At 40.6% G+C, this 20,005-nt stretch overlaps 1 protein-coding gene and 1 gene segment (V, D, J or C); one reads left to right on the top strand and one right to left on the bottom strand.

Moving 5' to 3' along the window:
* Window positions 1-8,749: 8,749 nt before the first annotated feature.
* LOC116626004 lies at window positions 8,750-9,396 on the bottom strand. The segment is given in 2 exon segments: window positions 8,750-9,231; window positions 9,354-9,396. Coding segments are annotated over 2 exon segments (525 nt in total).
* Window positions 9,397-10,251: 855 nt separating this feature from the next.
* On the top strand, window positions 10,252-17,554 carry LOC116626003 (solute carrier family 5 member 4-like). Its single transcript, XM_032395035.1, has 5 exons — window positions 10,252-10,302; window positions 11,145-11,307; window positions 13,446-13,596; window positions 15,734-15,902; window positions 17,258-17,554. Exons 1-5 carry the CDS (start codon window positions 10,252-10,254, stop codon window positions 17,486-17,488), a joined length of 765 nt encoding a protein of 254 aa, XP_032250926.1. The 3' UTR covers window positions 17,489-17,554.
* Window positions 17,555-20,005: the final 2,451 nt, after the last annotated feature.

Here is a 20,005-nt window from a genome sequence, read left to right as displayed (position 1 = left end):
AAATCAAAGGCATCCAAATTGGCAAAGAAGAAGTCAAACTCTCACTCTTTGCAGATGATATGATACTTTATGTGGAAAATCCCAAAGACTCCACCCCAAAACTGCTAGAACTCATACAGGAATTCAGTCAAGTGGCAGGATATAAAATCAATGCACAGAAGTCAGTGGCATTCCTATACACCAACAACAAGACAGAAGAAAGAGAAATTAAGGAGTTGATCCCATTTACAATTGCACCCAAAACCATAAGATACCTAGGAATAAATCTAACCAAAGAGGCAAAGGATCTGTACTCAGAAAACTATAAAATACTCATGAAAGAAATTGAGGAAGACACAAAGAAATGGAAAAACGTTCCATGCTCATGGATTGGAAGAACAAATATTGTGAAGATGTCAATCCTACCTAGAGCAATCTACACATTCAATGCAATCCCCATCAAAATACCATCCACTTTTTTCAAAGAAATGGAACAAAGAATCCTAAAATTTGTATGGAACCAGAAAAGACCCCACATAGCCAGAGGAATGTTGAAAAAGAAAAGCAAAGCTGGCGGCATCACAATTCCGGACTTCCAGCTCTACTACAAAGCTGTCATCATCAAGACAGTATGGTACTGGCACAAAAACAGACACATAGATCAATGGAACAGAATAGAGAGCCCAGAAATGGACCCTCAACTATATGGTCAACTAATCTTTGACAAAGCAGGAAAGAATGTCCAATGGAAAAAAGACAGTCTCTTCAACAAATGGTGTCGGGAAAATTGGACAGCCACATGCAGAAGAATGAAACTGGACGATTTCCTTACACCACACACAAAAATAGACTCCAAATGGTTGAAAGACCTCAATGTGAGACAGGAGTCCATCAAAATCCTAAAGGAGAACACAGGCAGCAACCTCTTCGACCTCAGCCACAGCAACTTCTTCCTAGAAACATCGCCAAAGGCAAGGGAAGCAAGGGCAAAAATGAACTATTGGGACTTCATCAAGATAAAAAGCTTTTGCAAAGCAAAGGAAACAGTCAACAAAACCAAAAGACAACTGACAGAATGGGAGAAGATATTTGCAAATGACATATCAGATAAAGGGCTAGTATCCAAAATCTATAAAGAACTCATCAAACTCAACACCAAAAGAACAAAGAATCCAATCAAGAAATGGGCAGAAGACATGAACAGACATTTCTCCAAAGAAGACATCCAAATGGCCAACAGACACATGAAAAAGTGTTCAATATCGCTCGGCATCAGGGAAATCCAAATCAAAACCTCAATGAGATACCACCTCACACCAGTCAGAATGGCTAAAATTAACAAGTCAGGAAATGACAGATGTTGGCGGGGATGCGGAGAAAGGGGAACCCTCCTACACTGTTGGTGGGAATGCAAGCTGGCGCAGCCACTCTGGAAAACAGTATGGAGGTTCCTCTAAAAGTTGAAAATAGAGCTACCATATGATCCAGCAATTGCACTACTGGGTATTTACCCCAAAGATACAAAAGTAGGGACCCGAAAGGCTACGTGCACCCCGATGTTTATAGCAGCAATGTCCACAATAGCCAAACTGTGGAAAGAGCCAAGATGTCCATCGACAGATGAATGGATAAAGAAGAGGTGGTATATATATACAATGGAATATTATGCAGCCATCAAAAGGAATGAGATCTTGCCATTTGCAACGATGTGGATGGAACTGGAGGGTATTATGCTGAGCGAAATAAGTCAAACAGAGAAAGACATGTATCATATGACCTCACTGATATGAGGAATTCTTAATCTCAGGAAACAAACTGAGGGTTGCTGGAGTGGGGGGTGGGGTGGGAGGGATGGGGTGACTGGGTGATGGACACTGGGGAGGGTATGTGTTCTGGTAAGCGCTGTGAATTGTGCAAGACTGTTGAATCTCAGATCTGTACCTCTGAAACAAATTATGCAATATATGTTAAGAAAGAAAAAAAGAAGAAGAAGAATGTAGCAGGAGGGGAAGAATGAAGGGTGGAAATCGGAGGGGGAGAAGAACCATGAGAGACGATGGACTCTGAAAAACAAACTGAGGGTTCTAGAGGGGAGGGGCGTGGGAGGATGGGTTAGCCTGGTGATGGGTATTGAGGAGGGCACGTTCTGCATGGAGCACTGGGTGTTATGCACAAACAATGAATCATGGAACACTATATCTAAAACTAATGATGTAATGTATGGGGATTAACATAACAATAAAAAAATTTTAAACATAAAAATAAATAAATAAATAAATAAAACTAGATTTAAAAATCATACTTTCCAGGGATGACTTTATTTTTTGGAGCCATATTGTTTGTTTTTATTTTTTTATTTAAATTCAATTTGGCAACATATAGCACATCAGCTTTAGATGTAGTGTTCAGTGATTCATCAGTTGCATATAACACCCAGTGCTCATCACAACACATGCCCCCTTTAATGCCCATCACCCAGTTACCCCATCTCCCCACTCACCTCCCCTTCTGCAACCCTCAGTTTGTTTCCCAGAGCCAAGAGTCTCTCTTGACTGATCCACCCAGAATTCTGCCCTTTTCATCCCCTGAGCCCCTTCCAGACAGGGATGTCCCTCACTGGAGCAGATTTCTAAGGGTTCTGATTTTGCCTGGCAGACTATAGCACTTTCTGGTAGCCAGCTTATGGAGGCTACCTCCCCCCTCCATTTATCTTCCAATATCTTCCCACAGATTCATGTCTCTGCACCTCCTACCTTGCAAAAAGCAGTTGCTTATCTACTTATAGAAGAAAGAGAAAGAGAGACAGAAGGTATATTTGAGCAAATCATAGCTGAGAATGTCCCTAATCTGGGGAAGGAAACAGGCATTCAAGTCCAAGAGATAGAGAGGACCCCTACCCAAAACAATAAAAATAGATCAACACCCCGATGTAACAGTGAAGCTTGCAAATTTCAGAGATAAAGAGAAAATCCTGAAAGCAGCATGAGACAAGAGGTTCTTAACCTACAGGGGTAGAAACATTAGGCTGGCAGCAGACCTATCCACAGAGACCTGACAGGCCAGAAAGGGATGGCATGATATATTTAGGGTACTAAATGAGAAAAACGTGCAGCCAAGAATACTTTATCTAGCAAGGCTGTCATTCAGAATGAAAGGAGAGATAAAGAGCTTCCAGGACAGACAGAAATTGAAAGAATATGTGACCACCAAGCCAGCCCTGCAAGAAATATCAAGGGGGATCCTGTAAGCAAAGAGAGAGCCTATGAGTAACATAGACCACAAAGAAACAGAGATGATCTACAGAAACAGGGACTTTACAGGCAATACAATGGCACTAAAAACATATCTTTCGCTAATTACTCTGAATGTAAATGGGCTAAAGGCCCCAGACAAAAGACACAGGGTATCAGATTGGATAAAATAGCAGGATCCATCCACATGCTGTCTACAAGAGACTCATTTTAGACCTAATGACACCTCCAGATTGAAAGTGAGGGGTGGAGAACCATTTATCATGCTACTGGACTTCAAAAGAAAGCTGGGGTAGCAATCCTCATATCAGACAAATTAGATTTTAAACCAAAGACTGTAGTAAGGGATGAAGAGGGACACTATATCATACTTAAAGGGTCTATCCAATATCCAACAAGAAGATCTAAAAATTATAAATATTTATGCCTCCAACATGAGAGCAACCAATTTTATAAACCAATTAATAACCAAAATAAAGAAGCACATTGATAATAATATATTAATAGTAGGGGACTTCAACACCCCACCCACAGTAATGGACAGATCATCTAAACAGAAGACCAGCTAAGAAACAAGGGCTTTGAATGACACACTGGACCAGAAGGACTTCACAGATATATACAGAACACTCCACCCCAAAACAACAGAATACACATTCTTCTCGAGTGCACATGAACTTTCTCCAGAATAGATCACATACTGGATCACAAATCAGGTCTCAACCAATACCAAAACACTGGGATTATTCCCTGCATATTTTCAGACCACAATGCTTTGAAACTTGAACTCAATCACAAGAGGAAATTTGGAAGGAACACAAACACTTGGAGGTTAAAGAGCATCCTGCTAAAGAATGAATGGGTCAACCAGGATTAAAAAAGAATTTTAAAAATTCATGGAAGCTAATGAGAATGAAAAAGCATCTGTTCAAAACCTTTGGGATACAGCAAAGGCATTCCTAGGAGGGAAGTACATTGCAATACAAGTCTTTCTCTAAAAATTGGAAAAGTCTCAAATACACAAGCTAATCTTACATCTAAAGGAGCTGGAGAAATAACAGCAAATAAAGCCTAAACCAAGCAGGAGAAGAGAAATAATAAAGATTACAGCAGAAATCAATGAAATAGAAACCAGAAGAACAGTAGAACAGATCAATGAAACTAAAAGCAGGTTCTTTGAAAGAACTAATAAGACCAGTAAACCCCCACCCAGACTTATTCAAAAGAAAAAGATAAAGGACCCAAATTAATAAAATCATGAATTAAAGAGGAGAGATCACAACCAACACCAAGGAAATACAAACAATTTTAAGAACATATTATGAGCAAGTACATGCCAATAACTTAGGCAATCTGGAAGAAATGGATGCATTCCTGGAAACTTAAAAACTATCAAAACTGAAACAGGAAGAAATAGAAAACCTAAACAGACCCATAACTAGCAAGGAAACTGAAGCAGTAATCAAAAACCTTCCAAAAAACTAGAGTCCAGGCAGACGGCTTCTGAGGGGAAATCTACCAAACATTTAAAGAAGAAATAATACATATTCTACTGAAGCTGTTGCAAAAAATAGAAATGGAAGAAAAACTGCCAAACTCATTCTATGAGGCCAGCATTACCTTGATCCCAAAACCAGGCAAAGATGTCATCGAAAAAGAGAATTACAGACCGATACCCTTGATGAACACGGATGCCAAAATTCTCACCAAGATACTAGCCAATACGATCCAACAGTATATTAAAAGGATTATTTACCATGACCAAGTGGGATTTATTCCTGGGATGGAAGGGTGGTTCAACACTCACAAATCATTCAAGGTGATAGAGCATATTAATAAAAGAAAGGGCAAGAACCATATGATCCTCTCAATTGATGCAGAAAAAGCATTTGACAAAATACAGCATCATTACTTGATTAAAACTCTCCACAGTGTAGGGATAAAGGGAACATACCTCAGTATTATAAAAGCCATCTATAAAAAGCTCACAGTGAATATCATTCTCAATGGGGAAAAACTGAGAGTTTTTCCCTTAAGGTCAGGAACATGACAGGGATACCCACTCTCACCACTGCTATTCAACATAGTACTAGAAGTTGTAGCCTCAGCAATCAGACAACAAAAAGAAACAAAATGCATTCAAATTGGCAAAGAAGAAGTCAAACTCTCACTTTTCACAGATGACATGATACTTTATGTGGAAAACCCAAAGACTCCACCCCAAAACTGCTAGAACTCATACAGGAATTCAGCAACGTGGCAGGATACAAAATCAATGCACAGAAATCAGTTGCATTTCTATACACTAACAATGTGACTGAAGAAAGAGAAATTAAGGAATCAATCCCATTCACAATTGCACCAAAAACCACTGGATACCTAGGAATAAACCTAATCAAAGAGGTAAAGGAGATGTACTCTAGAAACTACAGAACACTTATGGAAGAAACTGAGGAAGACAAAAAGACATGGAAAAACATTCCATGCTCAGGGATTGGAAGAATAAACATTTTTAAAATGTCTATGCTACCCAAAGCAATCTACACATGCAATGCAATCCCTATCAAAATACCATCAACATTTTTCACAGAGCTGGAACAAATAATCCTAAAATTTTATGAAACCAGAAAAGACCCCAAATAGCCAGAGGAATGTTGAAAAAAGAAAACCAAAACTGGTGACATCACAATGCCAGACTACAAGCTATGTTACAAAGCTGTGTCATCAAGACGGCATAGTACTGGCACAAAAACAGACACATAGATCAATGGAACAGAATAGAGAACCCAGAAATGGACTCTCAACTCTGTGGTCAACTAATCTTAGACAAAGCAGGAAAGAATATCCAATGGAAAAAGACAGTCTCTTCAATAAATGGTGCTGTGAAAATTGGACAGCCACATGCAGAAGAATGAAACTGGACCATTTTCTTACACCATACACAAAGATAAAGTCAAAAGGGATGAAAGACCTGAATGTGAGACAGGAATCCATCAAAGTCCTAGAGGAGCACACGGGAAGCAACCTCTTCAACCTTGGCTGTAGCAACTTCTTGCAAGACAAGTCTTTAAAGGCAAGGGAAACAAAAGCAAAAATGAAGGATGAGACTTCATCAAGATAAAAAGCTCTGCAAAGCAAAGGAAACATTCAACAAAACTAGAAGGCAGCCTATGGAATGGGAGAAGATATTTGCAAATGACATCACATAAAGGGTTAGTATCCAAAATCTAGAAAGAATGTATCAAACTCACCACCCAAAAAGCAAATAACCCAGTTAAGAAATGGGCAGAAGAGGGGCACCTGAATGGCTCAGTAGATTAAGTGTCCAATTCTTGTTCTTGGTTTCTGCTCAGGTCATGATCTCATGGTCCCCCACTGGGCACTGCACTCAGTGAGGAGTCTGCTTGAAGATTCTCTGCCTTTACCCCTCCCGCAGCTAATGCTCTCTCTGTCTCTCTCTCAAATAAATAAATCTTTAAGAAAAAAAGAAATGGGCAGAAGACATAAATAGGCACTTTTCCAAAGAAAACATCCAGATGGCTAACAGACACATGAAAAGATCGCTCATCACCAAGGAAACATAAATCAAAACCACGATGAGATACCACCCCACACCTGTCAGAATGGCTAAAATTAACAACACAAGCAACAACAGGTGTTGGTGAGGATTCGGAGAAAGGGGAACCCTCTTGCACTGTTGGTAGGAATGCCAACTGGTGCAGCCACTCTGGAGAACAGTATGGAGGTTCCTCAAAAAGTTAAAAATAGAGCTACCCTATGACCCAGTAATTGCACTACTAGGTATTTACCCAAAGGATACAAAAATACAGATTCGTTCAAAGGGGTAAATGCACCCTAATGGTTATAGCAGTGTTATCAACAATAGCCAAACTATGGAGAGAGCCCAAATGTCCATGACTGATGAATGGATAAAGAAGATGTGAGATATATATATATATATATATATATATATATATATATATGATGGAATATTACTCAAGTCATTTGCAATGACATGGATGGAGCTAGAGTATATTATGCTAAGTGATATAAGTAAAAAAAAGACAAATACCATATGATTTCACTCATGTGGAATTTAAGAAACAAAACAGATGAACATATGGGAGTCAGGGTGTAGGGGGGGAAGAAAAAGGAAAGAGGGAAACAAAACATAAGAGACTTTTAAAGATAGAGAACAGGGGCGCCTGGGTGGCTCAGTCGTTGGGCGTCTGCCTTCGGCTCAGGTCATGATCCCAGGGTCCTGAGATCGAGTCCCGCATCGGGCTCCCTGCTCCGCGGGAAGCCTGCTTCTCCCTCTCCCACTCCCCCTGCTTATGTTCCCTCTCTCGCTCTCTCTCTCTCTCTCTGTCAAATAAATAAATAAAAAATCTTTAAAAAAAAATAAATAAATAAAGATAGAGAACAAATGGAGTTTTGATGCAGGGATGTGGGCGGGAGATGAGCTAGATGGGTGATGGATATTAAGGAGGACACTTGTTATGATGAGCGCTGTGTGTTATATGTAAGTGATGAATCACTAAATTCTACTCTTGAAACCAATATTGCACTGTATGCTAACTAACTAGAATTTATTTTGGTTCTTTTTAAAGATTTTATTTATTTGTTTGACAGAGAGAGAGCACAAGCAGGGGGAGTGGCAGGCAGAGGGAGAGGGAGAAGCAGGTTCTCCACAGAGCAGGGGGAGCCCGATGTGGGGCTCTATCCCAGGACCCCGGGATCATGACCTGAGCCGAAGGCAGTCACTTAACCAACTCAGCCACCCAGGCGCCCAACTAACTAGAATTTAAATAAAAATTTGAAAAGAAAAAAAGGGGGTGTCCAGAGGGGCAAGAGCCATAGTGGAATCAGAGTCAGGCCAACTGTGATCTTGCTCCCTGTGGCCAGGACGCTGTGAGATGGCGACTCTCAGCAATGACACAGAGGTGACCACGGGAGCCTGGGAGCAGGAGTCCTGTGTGGAGTGCATGGACAAAAAGAGAGGTTCCTATATTGGCCCCTGTGTCTGGTCCTCACCTGAAAGAGTGACAGGTGGAGAAGGGCCCAGGTGTGAGGTGATGTGGAAGTGGCCACCATTGATGTTTCTTGCAACTTCTTTATCTTCTTCCTACCTCTAGGAAAAGGAGGCCATTGTGTGAGGAATATTTTTTCTACCTCTCATGGGACTGCCTGCATTTCAGATCAACAGCTCATGCCTGGGAGTGAGTGTGTCTTGGCCTGGAATTGATCAGATGCAGGGACATCGGACTGGTCAGGGGACGAGGCTGCAGTTTTATGATATGGGAACAACTTGGCCTGTGTCTCCTACCCAGATGCCAGAGTCCACAGTCCATGTCCCAACCTGAATTTCACAGAGAGAGGAGGGAAGAGGTTGGGGATGGTGAGGAGCTATTTATCTCTGAGCATGGGATTTAACCAGTGCAACATTAACAGAGTGAGACTACACTAGCAATGGATTCGTGTAAATTTTGATCTGAACAAAAGTATGTGATACTGTGAGATCAAGTGGTCTGAGGAAAATCAGGTACTAACAGAAGAAATGATAATGGAAGTGAGCCCTCAGCTAGCCTTGGCCAGAACCCCTGCTGTGGGTGGTGCACCAGGTCAGGAGAGTGCAGTCCAGGTTTGTGTCTCTCTTCCTCATGGGTCTGGAGCACAGTGGAAGTCTTAGAGTTGCCATGCCATGTAGCACAGTAATAGTCCGCCTCGTCCTCAGCCTGCAGCCCCGAGATGAGCAGAAGCCCTGCATTGGCCGAGGCATCACTGGATCCAGAGAAGCGGCTGGGGACCCCGGAGCCCTGGTCTGAGTCTGAGTGGTAGTACAGCAGATCCCGGGGAGGGCTCCCTGCCTGCTGCTGGTACCAGCTTATCCAGAAATCACCAACACTGAAGCCACTGCTCAGGGTGCAGGTGAGTCTGGCCGTTGTCCCCAGAGATGCCGAGAGGGAGGGCGGCTGGGTCAGCACAGGCTGGGACAGGGAACCTGCAAACACAGACACTTATGGGAGAACGGGACAGGGCAAAAAGTTAAGCTGCTTGGTGGTCTGTGACAGTGAGGGTGACACCCACTCAAGAGCTGTCATGGATACCTGGGGATGTCCCTACCTGTGCAGTGAGCCAGGAGGACAAGAAGAAGGGTCCAGGCCATGGTGGATGCTCCTCCTGCAGCCCCAGATCAGGACTGGGATGGGCCTGCCCTCTTTTATCTTCTCCACGGCCTGAAGGAGGAGGGGCTGCTCACACAGATTTGTTTCCTGCCCACTAGTTGAAGTCTCAGCTTAGTCCCTTAGACAGAGAGGGTTGATTTCCACAGAGACTCAGAGTTTGTCCCCTGGGAGGGATCAGGGAGGAAGCAGCTGCTGGGACCTTCCACACACCTTCGAGCAGCAGACTCCTCTCAGCCAGAGGGGACACAGTTGCTGAGTCCCCACCAACACACAGAGACACCAGGGTCCCAGCCCCAGGGGATTTGGAGATTAGGCAGCAGGAGACCATCCCCCCCTCCCCTCACACACACACACCTCCCCCCCCGCCCCGCCCGCCCGCCCGCCACCTTGCAAACCTAGGGGAGGCCAACAGCGCCCTCTGCTGCCCACTGGTCTAACTTCAGTCTGTCCCTGGAAAGGATGTCAGGGACTCTGAACCAAGAGCCTGGCCCACGGTCAGTCCGCAAGCATCCATGTGCCACATGCACTAGTGCCCAAGGTAACTAATATTAACAAACAGCCTTCCCACTGAAGACTTCTGAGTTTGTCAGAGAAGAAAAAGGGGCTACTTCGCCACCACACACCATGAGTGAGGCTGCAGTGGGTTGAGAGCAGAGGGCTGGGGAAGCACACAGCTGAGCACCTCTCTCAGCAGAGCAGCGGGAGAGACATTGGTTCCCTGGGTGTGGGGTGGGGGCCAGGTGTTCTACAGCCGAACAAATAAGGCACTCCACCTTCCCAAAAGGGAGATGGAATTTGCGGGGAGGGTGGGACATTAGTCATGACATGCTGAGGGGATGGAAACTACATCATTTGACAGTAGTTTTGAGCGAATGGAATATAAGTGCGTAACGGGCAAGGAAATCTGAAGCTTAGATGTGAAAGTACTTCTGTGTCAGTGAGGTGCTTGGGTTGTTTTCTTTTAAAGATTTTATTTATTTGGAGCCCTGGGTGGCTCAGTCGTTAAGCATCTGCCTTTGGCTCAGGTCATGGTCCCAGAGCCCCGCATCGGGCTCCCTGCTCGGTGGGAAGCCTGCTTCTCCCTCTCCCACTCCCCCTGCTTGTGTTCCCTCTCTCACTGTCTCTCTTTCTGTCAAATAAATAAAATCTAAAAAAAAAAAAGAGTAAAAAAACTAAAAGAAACTAATGTGTTATGGGGTTAGTATTCTGGGAGATTTTTTAAAATCATTTTTTGCTATCTGTTGTCATAATATTGTTTAAGCAAAAAAAAATTGCCAAGGTATTGTAAAACTGCCACAGTGAAGGGAGACTTCATCCCACATGAGCAATCACCCCTGATAACAATCACAAGTGACACCTCTTCTTAGATGCAAGTGGAAAACCCTGGGCTGAATGACTGGACATAGAATTAACTTCCTGAGTATTGTTGTGGCTGTTGTGGTTGTTATCTCTGGAGTTCTGTGCCTCTGGGAGGATTTATGTTCTTGCAGCTTTTGTGGAGGATGGAATCAGCTCCCCCTGTTTGCTCTAATGCTCTAGCTGGGCCACATCCCAAAGAGGAACTCTGCCCCTTAGGTCAGTGCAAGGGAAGCTACTTGGGAAGTCATATTCTGGGCAAAGAGGGACCAGATCCATGGTATGGAGTTCAAAGTTGAATCTCCCATTTCCCAGAAAATGTTTTTCCTCTCAACCATGATGTACAACTTTTCTCTATGTCCAATGGTTGTAGATCTTACCTGTTTGGGCCCCACTCACTGAACCTATTTATCTGAATCCCTCCTCAGAGAAGGTGGCCTGTGTTGTACCTTCTGAATGTGTGAAACACTGTGGCGTTGAAGTCGACTGCACTAACTATGCCTACCCAATGATGGTGCTGGAACTGATGCCTGATGGTAAGAAAATGTCCATGCTCAAATGAATAGAGAAAATGTAATGATAGTTAGATAGATGATGATAGATAGATAGATGATAGATAGATGATAGATAGATAGATAGATAGATAGATAGATGATAGATGATAGATCGATGATAGATATAGATAGACAGATGATAGATGATAGATAGATGATAGATGATAGATAGATGATAGACGATAGATAGATGATAGATAGATAAATAGATGATAGACAGATGATAGATGACAGATATAGATATAAGTATAGATAATGTAATATTACTCAGCCTTTAAAAAGAAATGAAAACCTGTCATTTGCAACAACATAGATGGACCTAGAGGACATTATGCTAAGGGAGATAAGCCAGATACAAAAAGACACATACCACATAATGTCATTATATGTGGAATCTAAAGAAGTGGAACTAATACAATAGAGTAGAATGGTGGTTGCCAGGGCTGAGGGGGTTGGGGGAAATAGGAAGATGTTGGTCAAAGGGTACAAACTTTCAGTTATGAGTAAGTTCTGGAGAACTAATGTACAGCAGAGAGATTATAGTTAACAATAATGTATGCTTAAAATTTGCTAAGAGAATAGATCTCAAGTATTCTCACCACAAAACAAGAAAACCATGTGAGGGGATGGATATGTTAATTAGCTTGATTGTGGTAATCATATCACAGTGTACAGGTATATAAACATCACATTGTACATCTTAACTATATACAATTGTTATTTATCAATCATACCTCAATAAAGCTGAAAAAAAAAAGAAAAATGTTAATGCTGGGACTGCCTCAGAGACCTGGTCTATAGATGGGCCATGAGGAAGGATTATGGTATAAATCCTTAATCCTAACTTCCATTAATTTAATTGTTTTCATCAGACATTTCTTGAGCACTTTCTGTAGGCTACCAGCCCTGTGCTGAGCCTGAGGAATACAGAGATGAATCAGATATAATTCCTATTAGAAGAATCCTTACTTCTTTGGATTCAAGATTGTCATCCAAGGCAATCAGGAGCATTTAAGTGATGGATTTGTGAATAAAAGTGTAGCAACTAGAGCCTTCTCATCTTTGGGTGCCTGGGTGGCTTAGTCGGTTAAGTGTCTGCCTTTGGCTCAGGTCATGATCCCGATGTCCGAAGATCAGCGGGGAGTCTGCTCTCTCTCTCACTCACTCACTCTCTTTCTCTTTCAAATAAATAAATAATTTTTTTTAAAAAAAGTGTTGCATAGACATAAACTTATAAACTCAGAAAACTAGAAGTTAACTATCCTGCTTTCTTTAGACCAGTTATACCCAAATAATAGACCCCAATCAATGTAATTTACAACTATTTATTGAGGGCCTACTATGTGCCAGACACTGCCCTGGTGCTTAGAAAACATCAGTGAAATAGGCACAAAATCCTCTATATCTTGGAACTCACATTCTAGTTTCATGAGATAGAAAATAAATTACACATGTGAAAAAAGTAAATTACTAGGATACTAGAAGGTGATCTATGTTGGTCAGAAACAGAGCAGAATATGGTGCTCAGCAACAACCAGGTGATTTCGCACCTTAGGTCCATCGAAGGTCAGCTAACACTTCTGTGATTTTTCTCTTTCCTGCACACATGAGCATTGTCAGGAGGAAGGGAGCATGACCCACAAATGACATCACCCATCCACCTCATTCCAACTTTGTCTTAGGAGTTTTAGGGGCATTACTAATAAGCAGAGAGAACTGGAGGATGAAGTGACCATAATATCTCAAAACTACTTGCTTTGCCCACCAAAAACTTCAACAGAACTACCTACTATGCTTTTCCCTCTCCAGTTCCCTAAGTCTTCAGGAAACCAAGAGGTTCTCCCCCAAAGAAAGATGGCACAACACTGTTTCCTTTCTCCCAAATTTAAGTTCCCGCAAATTATCTCTAAGTTTATATTTATAACTAAAATTCTGTACTGGATTATTCTCAAATCACCAGGAAATATGCAGGAAATGCCACGTGATGATATATGTTGACAGGCACATCAGTTAGTAAATGTTCCAGGTGACACTTCTGAACAACTCTCTGGTTTGGCAAGGTCCTCATAAATCATGGAGTCCAATTCCTAACTAATGTTTGCACTCTCGTCTGGCCCTAGGACTGCGAGGTCTGATGCTGTCAGTCATGTTGGCCTCTCTCATGAGCTCCCTGACCTCCATTTTCAACAGTGCCAGCACCCTCTTTACCATGGACCTCTACACCAAGATTAGGAAACAGGCATCAGAGAAAGAGCTTCTTATAGCAGGACGGTGAGAGCATCCTGATTTCTGTCTAAAATTTCTCTGGAAAAATGCAGAAATAAAAGTGAGCTAGAGCTTTCTCATCTTTGGGTTCAGTGAAATAAATCATAGAATTCTAGAGTGGGGAAGGGACATTAAGAGGACATTTAATCCAACTTTATCTCTTTCCAGATACAAAACTTGGGGCCATATTTTTAAATGAAATAGTTGCTTTTTCAGACTTTCAAATGCCTCTCTGATTGTCTTTTATTTCTTCCTCTCCTCACACTCTCTTCCAACTACATCTTCATGAAACTCTAGTGTTTGTCATGGGGTATAAATTTCCCACCTACTCTGATAGGCTAATACATTATCTCTAGAAGTTTCCATATATATCTCATGAAGCAAGTCACAAATTAAGTCATCCACACACTACTACAGGGTAGTTTATCAACTGCATTCATTAAGAAATAGGGTATGAAGAGAAACTGACCACCTATATAAAAGATAGTGGTTTGCTGAAGACAGTAACAAGTGCTTAGTAAATTAAGCACTTGCAGGGAAAATTCCAAGGGCTCACTTGGTCCAGATATTGACTCTGGAAAAATGCTATAGAAGAACAGTAAGGCATCTATGTTTCTGTGGTAGAGAAAGTGTTAAGACCTGAATTCAGTAAGCCCAAGAAGCAGAAGTCCACTAATAGGCATATGATCTTGGGTATGAATACTTCTTAATAAAGTCTCAATGATAAATTAATGAATTTTTCTTTCTCTATGTCTCTTATTAAATGCCTAGTAGGTCCCAGAATACAAATATGAAAAAGGACATATATGTGAAAAATAATTTCCTGCTTTGTAGAATTTATGCCTTTGTTGGGAAGATAGACAATTAATAAATATATTCTATATCTAATGACAAAAAGTGCTAGGAAGAAAATTAAAGTAGGATTAAAGATGGGGGCTACTCAAGACAGCTGTTCAGGAAGTCCTCCTCGAGGAGGTGGCATTTGAGGACAGCCCTGAGGCAAGTGTGGGAGTGAACTGGGTGTCTCTGTGGGGATGGAACAGTAAATGCTGAATTCTTACAAGAGTCATGTATGTGGTGTATTTAAGGACAGCAGGGGTGAGGTTGGCACATGATGAGCAAGTGGAAGAGTGATAAGAACCATGGTCTAAAAGGTAGCTAGAGGTGAAATTATGTAGGGCCATGTAAGCCATACAAGACTTCGGATTTTATTCCACATATGATGGAAAACAACTGAAGATAAGAGAGCAAGGAGGGTACATGATTTGCTTCCCAATGATGATAACAAGGAGAACAAGGATAATGGGTATTATTTGCTTATTAAACTTTATTCTATAGGAATCATGCTCAGACTTCCCATGGTTTATCACATTTAATTATTGCAAGGTTGCGGAAGTTTTATGAAGCTTCAGTGAGACACTTGTGCCTTAGTCTCCTGCCCAAATGCTTGTTCCCTACTTCTCCCCCCACCTCTCTGTTTCAGGTGAGCACAGAGAAGTAATGACAGTCCAGTAAATTATGTTTATTTATACAATAAGCACAGAATATTGTGGAGTTTAGCATTAGTCATTCTCCCTGGACCCCAGGAACCTCTAAAAGGTTTTTACCAATATTTTAACCAATTCTTTCTACCTGCCAAAGTACTCAAGTAGTAAAATACACAAATTAACATTTCTGGCCAATTCACTCAGCATTCTGCAATAAAGGATATTTTAATTCTAGCCTGTGCAAACTGACTTAGTTTTCCTCAAGCTAGGAAAAAAGACCAAAATGGGAATCACTTTCTTTATCGTACAAATAATTACTTACTCATAGAAATAGTGTGGTGGCTTTTTCTAATTGATATATTACATAAATTGCATTAGAGAATTATTAACCAGTTGCTGACATTTGAACTGTTATGAATGGATGTTTAATCTCATAGTTGAAGCTATTGCTACTAATTATAGACAAGGGTTTGCTTTATTGGCATTTTGCTAACCAATGATCATTAAACATGGTATGGCTTCATGTGAGGTCAAGGAGTTTGATTTTATTTGGAAAATCAATGAATGGCCACAAGAATGAATTCAAGAACAAAAGCACATTAGAAGTATCAATAATGCTTTTGTTTAATACTTAAATCATTTTGTTTTCTCCCCAGACTATTTGTCATTCTATTAATTGTCATCAGCATTTTGTGGGTCCCATTAGTGCAGGTATCTCAAAATGGACAACTGTTCCATTATATAGAAGCAATTTCTAGCTACCTTGGGCCTCCTATTGCAGCTGTCTTCCTGCTTGCCATCTTCTGTAAAAGAGTTAATGAACAGGTAAGTAAAAATCAGAAAACTTCTTCTCAGCTAGAGTGAGAAAGTTATTTCTTTCACTGGTAAAAAAATGCATTCTTTCCACCGTGTTTATACAACTCAAAGCCCATCTCAATTTTAATTATAGTCAGCTACAATTCCTGATTCCCACTGAAGTGTGTAAATATATAGGGCACACTTATAGTACAGGCTTTATACTTCTTACAAAATACTATATACATACATGACACGATGCTGAGGAACACAATTTTTGGAGTAAGACTGACAGGACCCAATCCTGGCTCTACCATTTTATATCATTGTGATCTTAAGCAAACCATTTGATTCTGTGTAGAATGAAGATAATCATAGTGCCTACCTTATAGGATTGCTGTGAGGATTAAAAGAGATTTTTTGGGGGGCGCCTGGGTGGCTCAGTCATTAAGCATCTGCCTTCGGCTCAGGTCATGATTCCAGGGTCCTGGGATCGAACCCCGCATCAGGCTGCTTCTCCCTCTCCCACTCCCCCTGCTTGTGTTCCCTCTCTCGCTGTCTCTCTCTCTGTCAAATAAATAAATAAAATATTTTTTAAAAAATATTTAAAAAAATAAAAGAGATTTTTTTTAAAATGTGAAATGCTCAGAAGAGAACCCACCGCACTAGTAACAATTCAAAATATGTTAATTTTTATTATGATAAATGTAATTGATTATTATGGATCATGTACATTTAATCCCTTCATTCTTGCCAGCTGTTAGCTTTATTATAATTTTGAAATGAAGAATAGGCACAGAAAAGTTAATATCGTATGTGCTTTTCAAATGTTACTTAATATTAGTAAGTGAGATCTTGGGATTCAGACTCAGGTCTTCCTCCAACCAAAGCTCATACTCTTAATCTCTACGCAATACTGTTTCCCTAAACATAACAACTTGATCAGGGAAATAAAGGACACATATTTCCAACCCCACTAACTTCTCAGAGAAAATAAATGCTTTTAGTTGTAAAAAGTTTAATAGACCTATCAAAACTATCTGATATCAACCCTGCAAATTGTTTAACATGAGCCATAGTTCTGTTTATTCTACAAGTCACAATTTTTGAAATCTATATATAAAATAAAATTCAAGGTAAACTTAAGCTTGGGTCAGAGTAGACAATAGTGTCCTGGTGCAATGAAATTTCAGGATCACAGAAAGTAGCAGCCCACTAACAAACATGTGTATTTGCACCTTTTCCTTGCTCTAGTGAGTTTGTGCTCAAGGTTAGCCATTATTGATTCTTAGCGGAGAAAGCAGGTAGGATGATAGTTATGATCTATTCAAATGAGCTTCTCATCTTTTCTAAATACTCTGATTTTATTCTTATTTCTTTTGCAGGGAGCCTTCTGGGGTCTAGTCACTGGACTTGTGATTGGCCTCATTCGCATGATTGCAGAGTTTGTCTACAGAACAAGTAGTTGTTTGGCTACCAGCGACTGTCCCAAGGTCATCTGTGAAGTGCACTATCTGTACTTTGCCATCATTCTCTTTTTTCTTTCCATACTGGTCATCCTGGAAATTTCCCTGCTAACAAAACCCATTCCTGATGTATATGTGAGTAATGAGTAGTAGATACATGCACATTTTAAAATAAGAGTTCTTTGCTTGGGGATTGGGAAAAGGGCCTCAACCTCAAAAAACTTCACGATGCATTTGGGAGGTAAATCTTCATCTTTGCTATAGGATACCAGGAAAAGAGTAATTAGTGTTGCCAAAGAGATTAGAAAAGACTTCACAGCAGAGCTGTCATCTGGGCTGGTACTGTTCAGTGGCAAGCAGAATTTCATATACCACACAAACACTGACACAGAGATTTTTTTTTTTTAAAAAGGACATGGTACCAGGTGGCAGGAAAAAGAAAAATAGAACAATTTTTAACTTGGACAAGGTACTTTGCAGTCTTCCCAGGCCAAAAAAATTATCATTCTGAGATTTCTATTTCTGTTAGGTTAGGTTCACAACACTACTCATGACTTTCTCTGAAATGACTATTGATTTTTATCAGTTTATTTTGAAAATTCAAACCACACAGTATACTTATGAAACATAAACATAAATTAGATAAAAGGTCTCATTGATCCTTTAGACACATTTTTTCCTAAAAATTAATAATAAATTATAGTTATTTTATTGCCATAAAAGAGCTTAATACTTATATTTCTTTGAAAACTAACGTTTTTTAGTGTCTTTTTCATTCAACTCCCAATATTCAACATAAATATTTAGTTATGACTTCTGGTGACATGTCTTTGGTAAACCAATTTGAACCATTATGTATTTCAGGTTTCCCCATCCACAAATAATATTTCAGCAAAGAAATTAGATATTGTATAAGAAATGCTAGGATTAAGAATCTTATGAATCGGGGTGCCTGGGTGGTTCAGTCAGTTAAGTGGCTGCCTTCGGCTCAGGTCGTGATCCTGGGGTCCTGGGATCGACGTCCCAGGACCCCACGTCCGCTCCGTGCTGGCCAGGGAGTCTGCTTCTCCCTCTGCCCCTCCCCCTGCCTATGCTCTCTCTCTCTCCAAATAAATAAATAAAATATTTTTAAAAAAGAAGATATTTTAAAAGTTACAGATGTAACCACTAGACAAACTGAAAGTAATAATGATGCAGCTATTAACAGTTGAATGATAAGGACAATGAGTGAAGCAGGGGTATATGTAAGTTAGATAAATCTTTGACTTTTATGAAATTATAAATCTAGAAGTAAGAGTTTTAAGCATATTACTTAAAAGTGTTTAATAACTACTGGAAGAGTTAAAAACGGAAATAATTTTAAATGGTTAGTGTGTTTTTGTGAATTAGTGTGGCAGAAGACCTTTTCTTTGTTACCTACACCATTTGATGTTTTTGCACAATAACATCTGTACCTTTGGGATAGATTTTGAGAGGTTTGAGTTTTGGATCAAAGGGTTAATGCCTAAGCAATTTTGCTGTATAATGCCAAATTCCCATCCATGAGAGTTGAATCATGCTTTCCTAGCAACAATGTGTGAGAGTATCTGCTTCCACACAAACTAATATAGTATATTATGAAACTTTTGAACTTTTGTCACTGACAGATGAGTAGTGCTATCTCAGTGTCATTTTATTTCAAATTTCTCTTTTTTTGTTGTCTCAAGTTTTTATTTAAATTCCAGTTAGTCGGGGTGCCTGGGTGGTGCAGTCAGTTAAGTGTTCAACTCTTGATTTTGACTCAGTGTTGTGAGATCGAGCCCCATGTGGGGCTCTGTGCTCATTGCAGCATCTGCTTAAAATTCCCTCTCCCTCTCCCTCTGTCCCTCCCACTTGTGCTCTCTCTCTCTCTAAAATAATTAAATAAAATCTTTTTTAAAAATTAATAAATTTGGGGCACCTGGGTGGCTCAGTCGTTAAGCATCTGCCTTCAGCTCAGGTCATGATCCCAGGGTCCTGGGATGGAGCCCCACATCGGGCTCTCTGCTCGGCGGGAAGCCTGCTTCTCCCACTCCCCCACTTGTGTTCCCTCTCTTGCTGTGTCTTTCTCTGTCAAATAAATAAATAAAATCTTTTTTAAAAATTTTTTAAAAAATTAATAAATTCTAGGGCACCTGGGTGGCTCAGTCGGTTAAGCGGCTGCCTTTGGCTCAGGTCATGATCTCAGGGTCCTGGGATTGAGCCCCGCATCGGGCTCCCTGCTCAATGGGAAGCCTGCTTTTCCCTCTCCCTCTACCTGCCACTCCCCCTGCTTGTGCTCTCTCTCTGTCAAATAAATAAATAAAATCTTTCAAAAAATTAATAAATTCTAGTTAGTCAACATACAGTGTAATATTGGTTTCAGGGGTAGAATTTAGTGACTCATCACTTACATATAACACTCAGTGCTCAACATAACAAGTGCCCTCCTTAATACCCATCACCCATTCAGTCCATCCCCCACCCACCTCCCCTCCAGCAACCTTCAGTTTGTTCTCTACAGTTGAGTCTCTTATAGTTTGCCTCCTTCTCTTTTTTTTTCCCCTTCCCCTATGTTCATCTGTTTTGTTTCTTAAATTCCACATATGAGTGAAATCATATGGTATTTCTATTTCTCTGACTCATTTCACTTAGCATAATACACTGTAA

This window comes from Phoca vitulina, unplaced genomic scaffold (assembly GCF_004348235.1).
Source record: "Phoca vitulina isolate PV1807 unplaced genomic scaffold, GSC_HSeal_1.0 scaffold82, whole genome shotgun sequence".
Taxonomy (NCBI): Eukaryota; Metazoa; Chordata; class Mammalia; order Carnivora; family Phocidae; genus Phoca; species Phoca vitulina.
Note: the sequence above shows the minus strand (reverse complement) of the source record. Positions and strands in the feature narration are given on the sequence as shown.